The following is a 12,811-nucleotide window of genomic DNA, read 5'->3' as shown; positions in this document are numbered from 1 at the left end:
TCCTGCAATACTCAACTATAGAGGTTGCATTGGAAATTTTATGTGTTTCGATCAATCCCCATTCATGTGGGGGATTGTTGGAAATTTAGATGGTGTGAATGGATATTAATTTAGTAAAATTATAATTATTTACTAGACTCTTCGTATGGGTGGTAAACTCTTAAGTTGAGTTTTTACGTCAATTTATTAGTGTTTATGTCTCTAATAAAGTGAGACTCTTCTCTACCTCATATCTCTTGTATGCAAAGTAGGTTATGTGCTTAACTTGATGAAGCTAATTATAAGTAGAGAATTGCAAGTGGAATTTTAGAAGAAAAATTAGAAGAGTTCTTGGAGATACGTGAAGGCCCATGTGTTGGGTACTTAGAGAGATAAGTTTTCTCTACTTGATTCCATCATTTTCGTATGCTTATTTTTCCACAACTTCTAACACTATAATTTTATCCGGTGTAACCTCGGGGGCGTGGCCATTTCCGGCAGTACAGACTGCTTCGGCTGTTGTACCCTAGGAAGCAGACGCATCGTCTTTAGTGGAGCAACGAAATCTGTTTTAAGGGAAGCGTGTTGAACATGTGCCTCAACCACAACCGTCAACATCAATTTGTTCTTTATTGTAGCCAAGAAGGATCGCACAAGGAGACGTGGTTCAAGTTCTCGTAAAAAAAGATGAAGCGGAACTCATACAAGAAAAACCATATTCAAGCTCTTGTCAAATAATACGGTTTGAATCAGTTTATTTACATATGTTGTATTTCATGTTTAATTTTCGTTTGGATTTGTACACGTTTCATGTATTACAAATTTCCCAAATGTATAAAGAGAGTATCTTTATTATTATTTTTATTAATTTTGTTAATAAAATCGTGACCCATGTCCTACAGTCTATCATTTATATTATTTTGTTCAATATATTAATAGATAATAAACGTTCCGAACTTAAGCTCGAACTCTCATAAGTTAATCAAGCTCGAGCTCGTACTTGGTCGTTTGCATCTCTGCCACGTATAACCCTATTCGATTCTTAAATCTAATTCAACCACTGAAGTACTGAACCAGGTTCGATGCGGTTTTGAAAAGATCTGATGGTTTTGAAAGAAAGAACAAAAGATAATAACCCACCAACCAAAACAAGACTTCTTATTCATAGGGTTTGCACCCCCAAATCCAATTTCACCTCCTCCTCCATTCTCCCCTTTTCACAAAATGGCGACACAAGTTGAACCAAAGATCGCACCTTCGATGCTATCATCAGACTTCGCTAATCTTGCATCCGAGGCTGAGCGAATGGTCAACTTCGGTGCTGATTGGCTTCACATGGACATCATGGTACTTAAACATCACAACACAACTCAACACAATCTCCAATCAACTTCGATTACACTTTGTTTCTTCGATTTTTCCCACTTGCCCCTGATCAGTTAATGTTATTTTGCAGGATGGGTGTGTTCCAGATTCAACTAGATTGTTGTTAATTTGTAACTTTTCTGGTTTTTAATTTTGGTTTATTTTTTTCTGCAGCCATTTTGTCCCAAATCTAACTATTGGTGCTCCAGTTATTGAGAGTTTGAGAAAGCACACAAAGTAAGTTCTTGATGTTCAAGTTTTGATTTTTAGCTTCATTGCTTCTTCATCAAAAACAGTGTTTTTTTTTTTATTTATTATCATTTTTTTTAAACATACCTTGATACTAGGGGAGTGCATGGGTCGGTTTTGTCTCAAAACCATAACCGTAACCCATATGTTGGTTAATGGATAATTATAACTATAACGGATCGGTTATGGCGGTTTTAGTTAAGCGATTTTAAAGGTTATAGCGAGTCGGTTATGGGTTGGCTAACTGTGAACTTGGGACTAGCTAAAAATAGCTCAAAACAATATAATTGGGCTTATTTGAGCCTTAAAAGTTTTTGACCATCGAATAAATTGTTATTACAAAATTTATACATATAACTATATCAACATATATTCAAGGTTTAAAAGAACGGAAACGAGTTTCGAGGCGTTTTCCCTTCGCCTCACGAGGCGTAAGGCCGAGGCGGTATTAATAAATAAATATGAAAATTATATATATTATAAAAATAATAATACTAACTAATTTCATCATCAGATTCATCAAAATCATCAAAAACACACTTAAAAAGTCATGGAATGCTTGAAATTGACATAAAAAGTCAAAAACATCAAAAACAACTATCAAAATCCCCTGAGGCGGAACTGAGGCGCAGCTTTCTTAGCGCCTCAGCCCCTCTGAGGCGCATATACATTAAAAACACCATGAGGCACGCCTCAGACTCGTTTTTTGGCCGTTTCACCTCGAGGCGTGCCTTGAGGCGCACACCTAATGTTTTTTAAAACCATGCATATGTTACATAGCATTAAAAAAGTACATACATTCTGTAATATTACAAATACATACAATCGGCTCGGTTTTGGTGGGTATGGAAACCTTGTTAACCATAAGCGACCTACTATTGTCGGTTTTTAGAAAATCATAAAATCGACCCATCGGTTTTTGGTACGATTCGGTTATATCGGTTCAGTTTCACGGTTAGTTCAGTGTTTTGCACACCCCTACTTGATACTGTTAGGCCGCAAGCACTTTGGTAAACTGTTTTATTTGATCTCACACAGGGCATATCTGGATTGTCACCTGATGGTAACAAATCCTCTTGATTATGTTGACCAGTTAGGGAAAGCTGGTGCTTCCGGTTTTACATTTCATGTTGAGGTGTCGAAAGGTGGGTCTGTTTTAAAGTTTGCAAATTTTGCATCCCACTATTTGTTTAGGGTGATTAGTATCGTAGTTTAGTCAAAATGTGGTGAGGACATGACGTTTATGTTGCAGATAATTGGCAAGAGCTTGTTAAGCGAATCAAATCGAAGGGTATGCGGCCTGGTGTGGCGTTAAAGCCGGGAACAGCGGTTGAGGAAGTGTATCCCCTGGTATCATACTATTGTTCATAATTTATTTATATATTTTGTCGTTGTAGCATGTATTGTTATTGGTTTTAAAATGCGCGCATCAGGAGCGCATAATGCACGCATCACATGATGCGTCGCTGCAGTTGATGCGAAATATTCGGCTGTATGCAGTTTACCAATATTTGAACAAATTAGACCGTCGATTGCAATGGGTCTGAGTTTTTCAAATCTGACCATCGACTGAACAAATATGACAATTGGTTGAACAAATCTGACCATCGATTCAGCAATGAGTTTAGTATTAAAAGAAGTTAGGCCATTGATTAAACAAATCTTACCATAGATGATGCAAATATCTTATATTTTATTGTTTAAAAGTTAACAATATTAAAATGTCACAGAATAGTAACCAATTTTTAAAACTGTTCTATTTAGGTCACTCGTATCGTTTTTGTCCCAATTAAATAACTTAAAATTCAAATCGAGCCATGTCGTTTTTTCCATGTGTCAAGAAAAAATGGAGCATAAGATGCTGGGGTCGGATTATTTTAATATATGAAATTATATTTATAAGAAAATTAAAAACACTTTAATTACATTAAAAATTAAAAAAAACAAGTTAAAATCCACGTCATCACTCGACGTTAGCATCAAATAAAAGGGAAAAAATAAACAAAAATCCATATAACCACGGTTACCTATGAAATGGATGAAAACCCCTTAATTTTAATGAAAAATGAATGTTGAGTGACCTGATTGGAACACTTTTGAAACTTGAGTGACCTAATTGGAACACTTTTAAAACTTGGTTACTATTCTACAAAGTTACCCCTATATCTAGGGAAAATGTCATTTTAGTATTTTTCTAATAACAAATGCGTTGCATACGCCATCCATGATAACTGATAAGTGTGCTTTGCGTATTGGCTTTTGGGATCAAAACGCATTGGAGCGCCACACGCTTTTTAAAACCTAGATTGTTAGTGTAAAAGAAACGAAGAATCATGTTCTCTGTCTTGAGTGTTTAAGTAGTGATTTATTGTGTTTTTGTTATTCACGTGATTTGTAGCTTGAAGGGGAAAATCCTGTTGAAATGGTTCTTGTTATGACCGTGGAACCTGGATTTGGTGGGCAGAAATTCATGCCAGATATGATGGATAAGGTATATAAGACACATTTACGAGCAGTTTGCTAAATTTTAATGTCAGTTTTTTTTTAATTCGTGTTTGTTATCTGTCAATTTGGTGGTTAGGTACGCACACTGAGAGAAAAGTATCCGACACTTGATATAGAGGTTAGTCATTTCATACATACTTCATATGATGTTTGTTTGTTTTTTTTTTTGTTTTTTTTTTTTTTGTTTTTTTTGTAATAAACGGTGACACACACTTCCTAATTCTATACCACCTAAAATCCATCTAAATACGCACAATAGGGTTTGAACCCTCACCATTTGGTTGAGAGGAATTCATCAATGCAGTGGCGGATCTAGAAAAAAAATCAGGGGTAACCTCAATTTTTTTTTTTTACCATACAATCATAAAACATAATTTTTGTTTACCATGATCAATGCCATTGGGCCAAAGGTCTCTTGGTCTTCATTCGACTTATGTAGATCAATAGACATCATGTGAATGTAAGTTTTATGACCCTTGAATCTTGTCATATTGCGGGCGCCAATTCCATTAAACGGGTTGTGTTTCATTTGATTACTAAACGCGTTGACCTGTTAAAGTTGAGTGTTCATATAAAAGTTCCTATTTAGATTTTAGAGAAATTTAATTTTCAAAAAGTGTTAACGTGTTCATATAAACGTTCCTATTTAGATTTTAGAGAAATTTAATTTTCAAAAAGTGTTAACGTGTTCATATAAACGTTCCTATTTAGATTTTAGAGAAATTTAATTTTCAAAAAGTGTTAACGTGTTCATATAAACGTTCCTATTTAGATTTCAGTAACTTACTAACTTTAGTCGCTACTCCCAACTTCCCTATTCTCTACTCAAGCTAAATATTTAAAACCAAGTTTCTTAATTGGGAATGAGAGAACTAACTAAAAGAACAATTAACATTGATTACAATTTACAAAAATGGTTTATTTGATCTATAGAGTAATTGATTCTTTAAATTGTTACTAATTCACTAGGTATTACGCGCATTTAAAAATGAACATTACCCAGGTTGACCCGAAACCCAACGCAATTTTACGTGTGTACGGGTTAGGTTGATGTCTTTGACACGGATAAATATGTGGGTCTTGTTTGGGTTCTACCTATTCAACCCGTTAACTTGAAATCCTTCAACCCGCCAACCCAACACAACTGAGACACCAAGTATCATAGTTGTCAATAGCGGCTATAGCGCGCTATGTAGCGAAGCGACCAAATTTGGGTCACAGCGACCAATAGCGTGAATGACGACAATTAGTTTTTTTTATGTAAATAGCAATTAGATATAGCTATAAAATAGCTGGATTTATAGGTTTTTGTTAAATATGCATGTAAAATAGCATATATACAAGGGTATTTTGATGTAATATACATATAAAAATTTTTCAATTTTTTTTAGTGTATCGCTATTTATAAATTAGCGGTCGCTATTCGCTTCGTAGCATATAGGTCCCTTGTTGCTATTCGCTATTAACAACTATGCCAAGTATTCAATAGTCATTAAGAAATGTTGTTAATTTATATATATCAGACTACACTCACGACTCACATCGTAAAGTAGACTAGTACTAATTATTGAGTGTGTACTGTGTAGTTCCTGTATTATGTTTATGCATAGTTGTCAATAGCGACCGTAGCGATCGCTATAGCGCACTACGTAGCGTATAGGTCTAGTGTCGCTATTAGGGTTGTAGCTATGGATAGCGAGAATAGCGACACTTAATTTTTTTAATATAAATAGAAATTAAATATAGCTATAAAATAGCTAGATTTTAGGTTTTTGTTAAATATACTTGTAAAATAGCATATATACCAGGGTATTATGATATATTATACATATAAATATTTTATAATTTTTTAAGTGTATCGCTATTTATAAAATAACCGCCTGCTATTTATCGCTATTCGCTATGTAGCATATAGGTACCTTATCGCTATTTGTCGCTATTCGCCATTAACAACTATGTGTTTATGAAAAATGGTTGAACTATGCTACTCTCATCTTCCGATTCTATTTTATAATATGTATCAGAAACCATCATGGTCATTGTAGGTGTTAGGGTTTGATTCTGATTACTAACAATTCAACTGAAATTGAGAAAAGCACAATATATTGGAATTGAAATTGATACGAAGAAGATGATACAGACTCGATAACTAACACCGAAGTGTTCCCAGGGCTACGCCCTCTCTCTGTAAACAGAGCCTAACAAACTACGTATTTTCCTATCCTCCTCCCCAAGTAATTACTGACTCATACTTGTACTATATTATTTTCAGTTACCCCCTCTAACAATAGCTATGCAGTTAACTCGGCCGAGATCCCGGTGCTATATCGCCGATATAATCGTTATCGGACCTCCAGTCAAATATCGGTTTCATATATCGGCCCTTATATCGGTCACCGATAATATCGCCGAGAACCACCGATATAGCGCCGATTTTCTGCATAATTCATCTCGGCCATCTCAGCGAGAATCTCGGTTGGGCCAATTTTGTATAAAAAAAATCTGGATTTCAGCAAAAAACATACCTGTTGGCACTTATCGACCACATATCGACCGTATAGCGACCTCCGGCGGCCAATTCCGACGCCTCTGCCGGAATTTCTGCTGTAAACCAGTAGAACAGCGAGATGAAGGTGAAAGCGGCTGATGATGAAGAATGCGTGACTTTTAGGGTTAAATGTTTCAAGTATTTCAATATTTACCCCTCTATCTTTCACTAGTTTATACTTAGTCCTTTAAACTTGTATTTTTTTACATAAAAACACATTATTAGTTTGTGTATATAAATATTTAACCCCTCTATCTTCACTAGTTTATATTTAGTCTTTAAACTTACAAATCTATGCATAAAAAGTATAAACTTAACATTATATATATAAATTTATATAGGTTCTATATGTGTATATATATTTAGACTAGAATTAGAATATGATTCATATCATTACTTCCCTCTTCAAAACAGTCTTGTCCTCAAGACTGGAATCAGCTAACTAACTTCAAATCCAATGTGGAGATCGTCTTGGTTGCGTCTTCAGGTGGTCGACCCTACCCATGCACTACCCACAAATGATATGAACCAACAACACCCGCAGCAACCTGACTTGCAGTCTTGCACCAACCATGAAACAGTTTCCATAACGAATCTGATTTAAGGTTTGTATACGGGTCAGGTGGTTTAGGATCCTCATCCAAAACAAACAGCTTCGAAGCAAAAGCAGGAGGTCGGGTATAGTCGAGCCAACCAAAGTCCCAACCCGGTTTCCACTAAAGGTTTGAACATCAAGCAATTGACTACCAATTCGGTCTTGACTCGGGTGATTATTAGGGATTGGTGAGGGCGCGAACACACCAAATTGGGGATTACCCGCCGGAGTCGCAAATCTTATGGAACCGGAAATGAGAGTATTAGTAGGTGCTCACCCTAGATTGGACATATCCACACCATAATCAGGAGGTGAACTTGATCCCTTTAGAATGTCACATAACTCAAATTTTGAGGAATTAATAACCTCATTTAAATGCTCATCGGAACTGTTAATTTCCAAAACACCACTATCATCATGATTTGTACCAATTATCTTTTCATTTGCTTTACTATCAAACTCTGTAGAAGTTATTGGAGATGTACCTTCAACATATATTATTGTAGCTGAATCAGAAATCGGAGGTCCGGATTCGTCTAAGTGACCGACCTGAAATTGATGTTCCTTGCCATACCAGCGTTCTTCAGATCTGGAGACTATCTCCTCCAATTTAGCGATTACACATTGAAGCGATGAATCAGAAGACGAAGCTGGAAGATGTGAAGTCGATCTGGAAGTAGACCTCGAATCCTGATGGTGCATCCAATTGAAAACGAACTTTTGGAATTCTCTAGAATCAGACCGATCATCATGCAGCGCTTTAAGAGAATCCTTTATCGCTATAACATCAGATTGCAATTGTTTAATTTGCTGTTCATGAGCATCCAATCGAGAATTCTGATCCTGAGCATCAAATCGTGAGGTTTGATTCACCATGATTGAATCGGAATTTGGAAGAACACCAGTTGATGAAATCGGATCTGGAAATTGATACGAAGAAGATGATACAGACTCGATAACTAACACCGGAGTGTTCCCAGGGCTACGCCCTCTCTCTGTAAACAAAGCCTAACAAACTACGTATTTTCCTATCCTCCTCCCCAAGTAATTATTGACTCATACTTATACTATATTATTTTCAGTTACCCCCTCTAACAATAGACAAATGACAATTTAGACTAGAACTAGAATATGATTCCTATCAGTAGGTCAAACAGAACACTCATATTTTTTTTCTTTTCTATTTATATTTGGATGCAGGTAGATGGTGGTTTGGGTCCTTCGACAATCGACATGGCAGCTGCTGCAGGTGCAAACTGCATTGTTGCTGGCAGTTCGGTCTTTGGAGCTCAAGAGCCAGCTCAAGTTATATCTTTACTCAGAGCAAGTGTTAACAAGGCGCGCGTAACTGGTTGAACCGTGTACGTGTTAACTTTCTGAATGGTTTGCGTCAGCAGCGCGTGTGTTATGTACACTTAATACCTGAGAACATGATGAATAATCCAGTTGCTTATGATGATTCACTTTCATACATGCACACCTCATTTTACTACTATTGTTTTGTATATGTAAGGCTGATGCATCATCTGCAAGCAATCAATAACAAAAACTTCGTTTATTAGCTACTAACCCACAAGTGTTAGTTGTTTAAAACTAATTAAGCCTAATATGTTTGTCATAAATGATATGGTTAGACCACCCGTAGTTGGTGTGGGGGGGGGGGGGGTTGGGCGTCTTTTCCCAAAAAAACGCCCCACAACGCCTTCGAAGCGCCCCCATGAGCGTTTTTCTCAAAAAAAAAAAAGGTTTTGACGTTTTTTTTCACGCCATGTTCATTTTGTGTTGGCCAATGACTATGCATCCCTTTTTGTTTGGCCAATAACAATTTTTGAAGGTTTTTTTTTTTTAATTTTATTACACCTCTTTTAACATAATGCACACATCCCCACTATATCCATTTTCGAAAAACGCCTCATAATCCCCCATTGCTGACTGGACTGCTACATAGCGCAAAACGCCCAAGGATGGAGACATTATTTGTGTCTTCCACTACACATGGTCTTAAAACGAAGCATAAGTTTTCGTTCTTTTAAACATTTTCTTCTCATCATAAGGTGGAGTGGTGCTAAAAAAACAATGAAACTGACTGTTCCTGAAATAATCCGAAAATTTAATACTTTTCTTAAATATGTTGAATAATAAAAAGTAAAAACAATTTATTTATTTATTTGTATTTTGGATTCTAAAATATGGGTACGTATATATTTATTTGTTTAGATATATAGCATATCTTGACAACCACCAACTTGCTAGATTTCTTGTGGATAAAACTCACTTGTCTGTGGTTTGTATAGGGGTGTTAAAAAATTCAAGATACGAAACATCTGAAAATCCTTATCCAAAATTTTAGATTCGTATGTGGATTTCTAAAATTTCGGACAATCGGATTATCCGACATCTGATATCGAAAAGCAAAATACAAAAGATAGTATATATGGGCATGGCCGGCCCTGAGATTTCATGTACATTGTTCGAGCTCGAAAAAACGTGTCGGCCTTAACGAAATTGAGTATTGGGCATACTAAAAGTTTAAATCTAATGTCAATGGACTAATAACTAATCTAAATCATAAAAAAAGTTTTGTAAGTGGGCCTATGATGTGCACAAAATGCAACATATAAATTACATCAATTGTGGCATAAAACTAACCCTTTTTTAGTACTAATGTAATTGTGGCATAAAACTAACCCTTTTTTAGTACTAATGTTGGAAAAAGTGTGCTTTTGTCTTCCTTTTGTATTTTCAAGATTAAATGAGCTTAAATTGACAAAACAAGTAAAAAGACAGCTAAATCTAACATAAATACAAGAAAAGGAACAAACGTGGCATGCCTGACCTCCCGACAGCATCTTCCCAAGCAAAACAAGAAGACAGAAGACTCACGGGGGCGTGCCCAAGTGTCAGTAGAAAAGACAAAGTGGTAGAAGCTTCCATCGCCCACCACGGGGCCGTGCTCAGCAGGCACGGGGCCGTGGTCAACTATAAGATTCACGGAATCCAGGCAAATCTTGATAGTACAGATATGCTTCTGCACACGGGGTCGTGCTCAGCGGACACGGGGGCGTGGTCAACTAATGCAGACAAACTGCATTTAATGAAGAAAGAGAGGAGGATGGACACGGGGCCGTGTCCAGCGGACACGGGGCCGTGCCCGAGCTTCTGTTCAGCCTATAAATAGGAGTGCTTGTAGCTCTTGCAACTCATCCCTTGGCACACCACCTCTCTCACACTTCACCCACCACCCACCACCATCACAACACCATCATCCACCACCATCATCCATTGTCTATCATAGAGTGTGTGAGTCGTCTCGGGATCCAAGATTGATCGTAAGAGTTCTTGACAATCAAAGGCCATGTTTGCCTAAGTCTCTTACATTACTTGGTGAAGACAAGTGTTTAGTGTAATACTTTTTATTTTTAATCTTTTACACTTTTTAATTGGTTTTGTATTAGTGACTTTAATTACTAGTATGTTGAAGGTGATTCTTCCTTATCGTTTGTCCGTGATGTCTTTACATTATTTTACTGTCTAAATAAAATAAAAGATTTTCACCATTCATATCTCCACGGTCTATATGGAGGTATGTTGGCTACCTGGTCGGGGGTTAAGGGAACGGTTTGGTAAGAGTCTTGCCATTGTTCAGTGTATAGATCCTGCAAAGGACCTGGCTCAAATTTAGTAGGACCTCCTTCAATACCCAACGGTATTGGATGGCGGGGGTCCAAACTCTTTGATCCCCTCATAAGTTAAACTACTATTAAAACTTTAACCCGGCTACTTAGGACTGTATCCCTGCTGACTCAGACTACTTAGCCGAGGGTAACGTCGCCTTCAAAAGAGGGGCCTACCACATTATGCATTAATAACTTAATTAATTATCTTTCAATAATCCGACCCTTTAGGATTGTATCCTTGCTGACTCAAACTACTGGGTTGAGGGTAACGTCGCCTTCAAAAGAGGGGCCTACTACAATAACTAAGATAATCTCTTAAACAAGTGCAAAAGTGCGAAAATAATCAAAGGTTACACTACACACGAGTCGGATCCAAGTGATTCATCTTGTCTATCTGTTTTTACTTTTATTTTACTTTTCAGCATTTTAGTTAGTTTTATTTTTCTAGATTAAAAACCTTTTTCTAACATTTTGATCCGATTAGACGTTGAGGATAAACCGGCACTAAAAGCTCTTGTGTCCTTGGACGACCTCGGTATCTTACCAACACTATACTACGTCCACGATGGGTTCACTTGCCCATATGTGTGTTTAGTGTTAGTGAATATCGTGTTTATAAATTTAAAACTTGGCTAAAAAGTGTAAAAATGGCTTAAAATATACATCTAATATATATAACACTTCACGCGCATCAAGTTTTTGGCGCCGTTGCCGGGGACACGAGGATTTTAAGAAAGTTAGGAATCAGCGGCCTAATCATTTTTTCTATTTTATTTTCATTTTTTTAGGATTTTCTAAATTTTTCAGCTTCTGCAGAACTCAGCACGGGCCGTGCCCGCTGAACACGCCCCGTGCCCAATCATTGGAACTAGCAATCCTGTTTTAAGTCAGACAGTACGCTGAACACGGGGCCGTGCCCACTCAACACGCCCCCGTGCCCAAGATTCAGTTACTGAAAACAGAACCGTAAGATCCCGACGGTTGGTAATTTCTGACACAAACATGAGTGATAATGATATTTTTTACTTTCGGCACTCTTATGGTATGTGGTGTCAATTATGTGGTGGCGGTCATAAAGAATTAGAATGTTATTTTCTAAACTATAAAGCCCACTATATAGACCCATCGTTTTCCTGTAGCCTTAAGAGGGGCGAAAGTAAAAATAATTCTTATCTCTCCCTCGAATGCGCCTAACCAGATATTCTAGGAGAAATGCTCCTCGACGAACTATTTCAACTAGAAGATCTAGTTCTTAATTGGTTAAAAGAACTTAATATGGATTTCCTTAATTCATCTCAAGACGATGACCAAGAAGAATTATTGGGGTCGCATTCAAATAAAAACAACCTCGTTGCTCCCGATAGTACCTTCCACTCTAGCGAGTACTTGGAACTTGGACGATAGTCGTCCCTGTGCCGATTGTGCCGTGAATGACTCCCCATCGACTTCGTTCGATGCATACATAAACCTGAGCGATTCGGCATACACCTTCTTTAACGAGAGCCCGGGAAAGGGTTGGACTTGTCCACCTACATTTAGCATAGGAATCACCCTTACCGACAACCTCTTGCGTTCTCATCTTAATCTAGAGCAATTAAGGTATCTTAGACACTTTGGGTTTGTTCCGTCCAGTAAGGAACCGCCCGATCTGGTATCTTCATAATCAACCTTCCGACACGGGGCCGTGCCCAGCCAACACGCCCCCGTGTCCACCAAAAGATTCCCTTTTGACTTTACGTCAGAATACGGACAGAATGTGTCAGGATCTTGCCTGCACACGGGGCCGTGTCCAGCCGACACGGGGCCGTGTCCAACACGCTGTCGTTTTCTATAAATGCAGCCAAGAATCCTGCACATTTGGACCATCCAGGGATAGAGATTTGAAGGGATCTT

General features: G+C 37.4%; 1 protein-coding gene across 1 annotated transcript; it reads left to right on the top strand.

The window, feature by feature from the left end:
• Positions 1-1,046: 1,046 nt before the first annotated feature.
• Positions 1,047-8,810, top strand: LOC110885117 (ribulose-phosphate 3-epimerase, cytoplasmic isoform). Its single transcript, XM_022132817.2, has 8 exons — positions 1,047-1,326; positions 1,436-1,440; positions 1,519-1,581; positions 2,632-2,738; positions 2,846-2,943; positions 3,992-4,084; positions 4,175-4,216; positions 8,442-8,810. Exons 1-8 carry the CDS (start codon positions 1,204-1,206, stop codon positions 8,595-8,597), a joined length of 687 nt encoding a protein of 228 aa, XP_021988509.1. The 5' UTR covers positions 1,047-1,203; the 3' UTR covers positions 8,598-8,810.
• Positions 8,811-12,811: the final 4,001 nt, after the last annotated feature.

The sequence above is a fragment of the Helianthus annuus genome, chromosome 10 (genome assembly GCF_002127325.2).
Source record: "Helianthus annuus cultivar XRQ/B chromosome 10, HanXRQr2.0-SUNRISE, whole genome shotgun sequence".
NCBI lineage: Eukaryota > Viridiplantae > Streptophyta > Magnoliopsida > Asterales > Asteraceae > Helianthus > Helianthus annuus.
Note: the sequence above shows the minus strand (reverse complement) of the source record. Positions and strands in the feature narration are given on the sequence as shown.

What these genes read in the sequence shown, in the direction of transcription:
- LOC110885117 (XM_022132817.2), top strand. Translation starts at nt 1,204, where the DNA reads ATGGCGACACAAGTTGAACCAAAGATCGCACCTTCGATGCTATCATCA. An exon ending in AGTTTGAGAAAGCACACAAA is followed by an intron (nt 1,582 to 2,631) that starts GTAAGTTCTTGA and finishes GATCTCACACAG; the next exon opens with GGCATATCTGGATTGTCACC. An exon ending in TCATGTTGAGGTGTCGAAAG is followed by an intron (nt 2,739 to 2,845) that starts GTGGGTCTGTTT and finishes TTTATGTTGCAG; the next exon opens with ATAATTGGCAAGAGCTTGTT.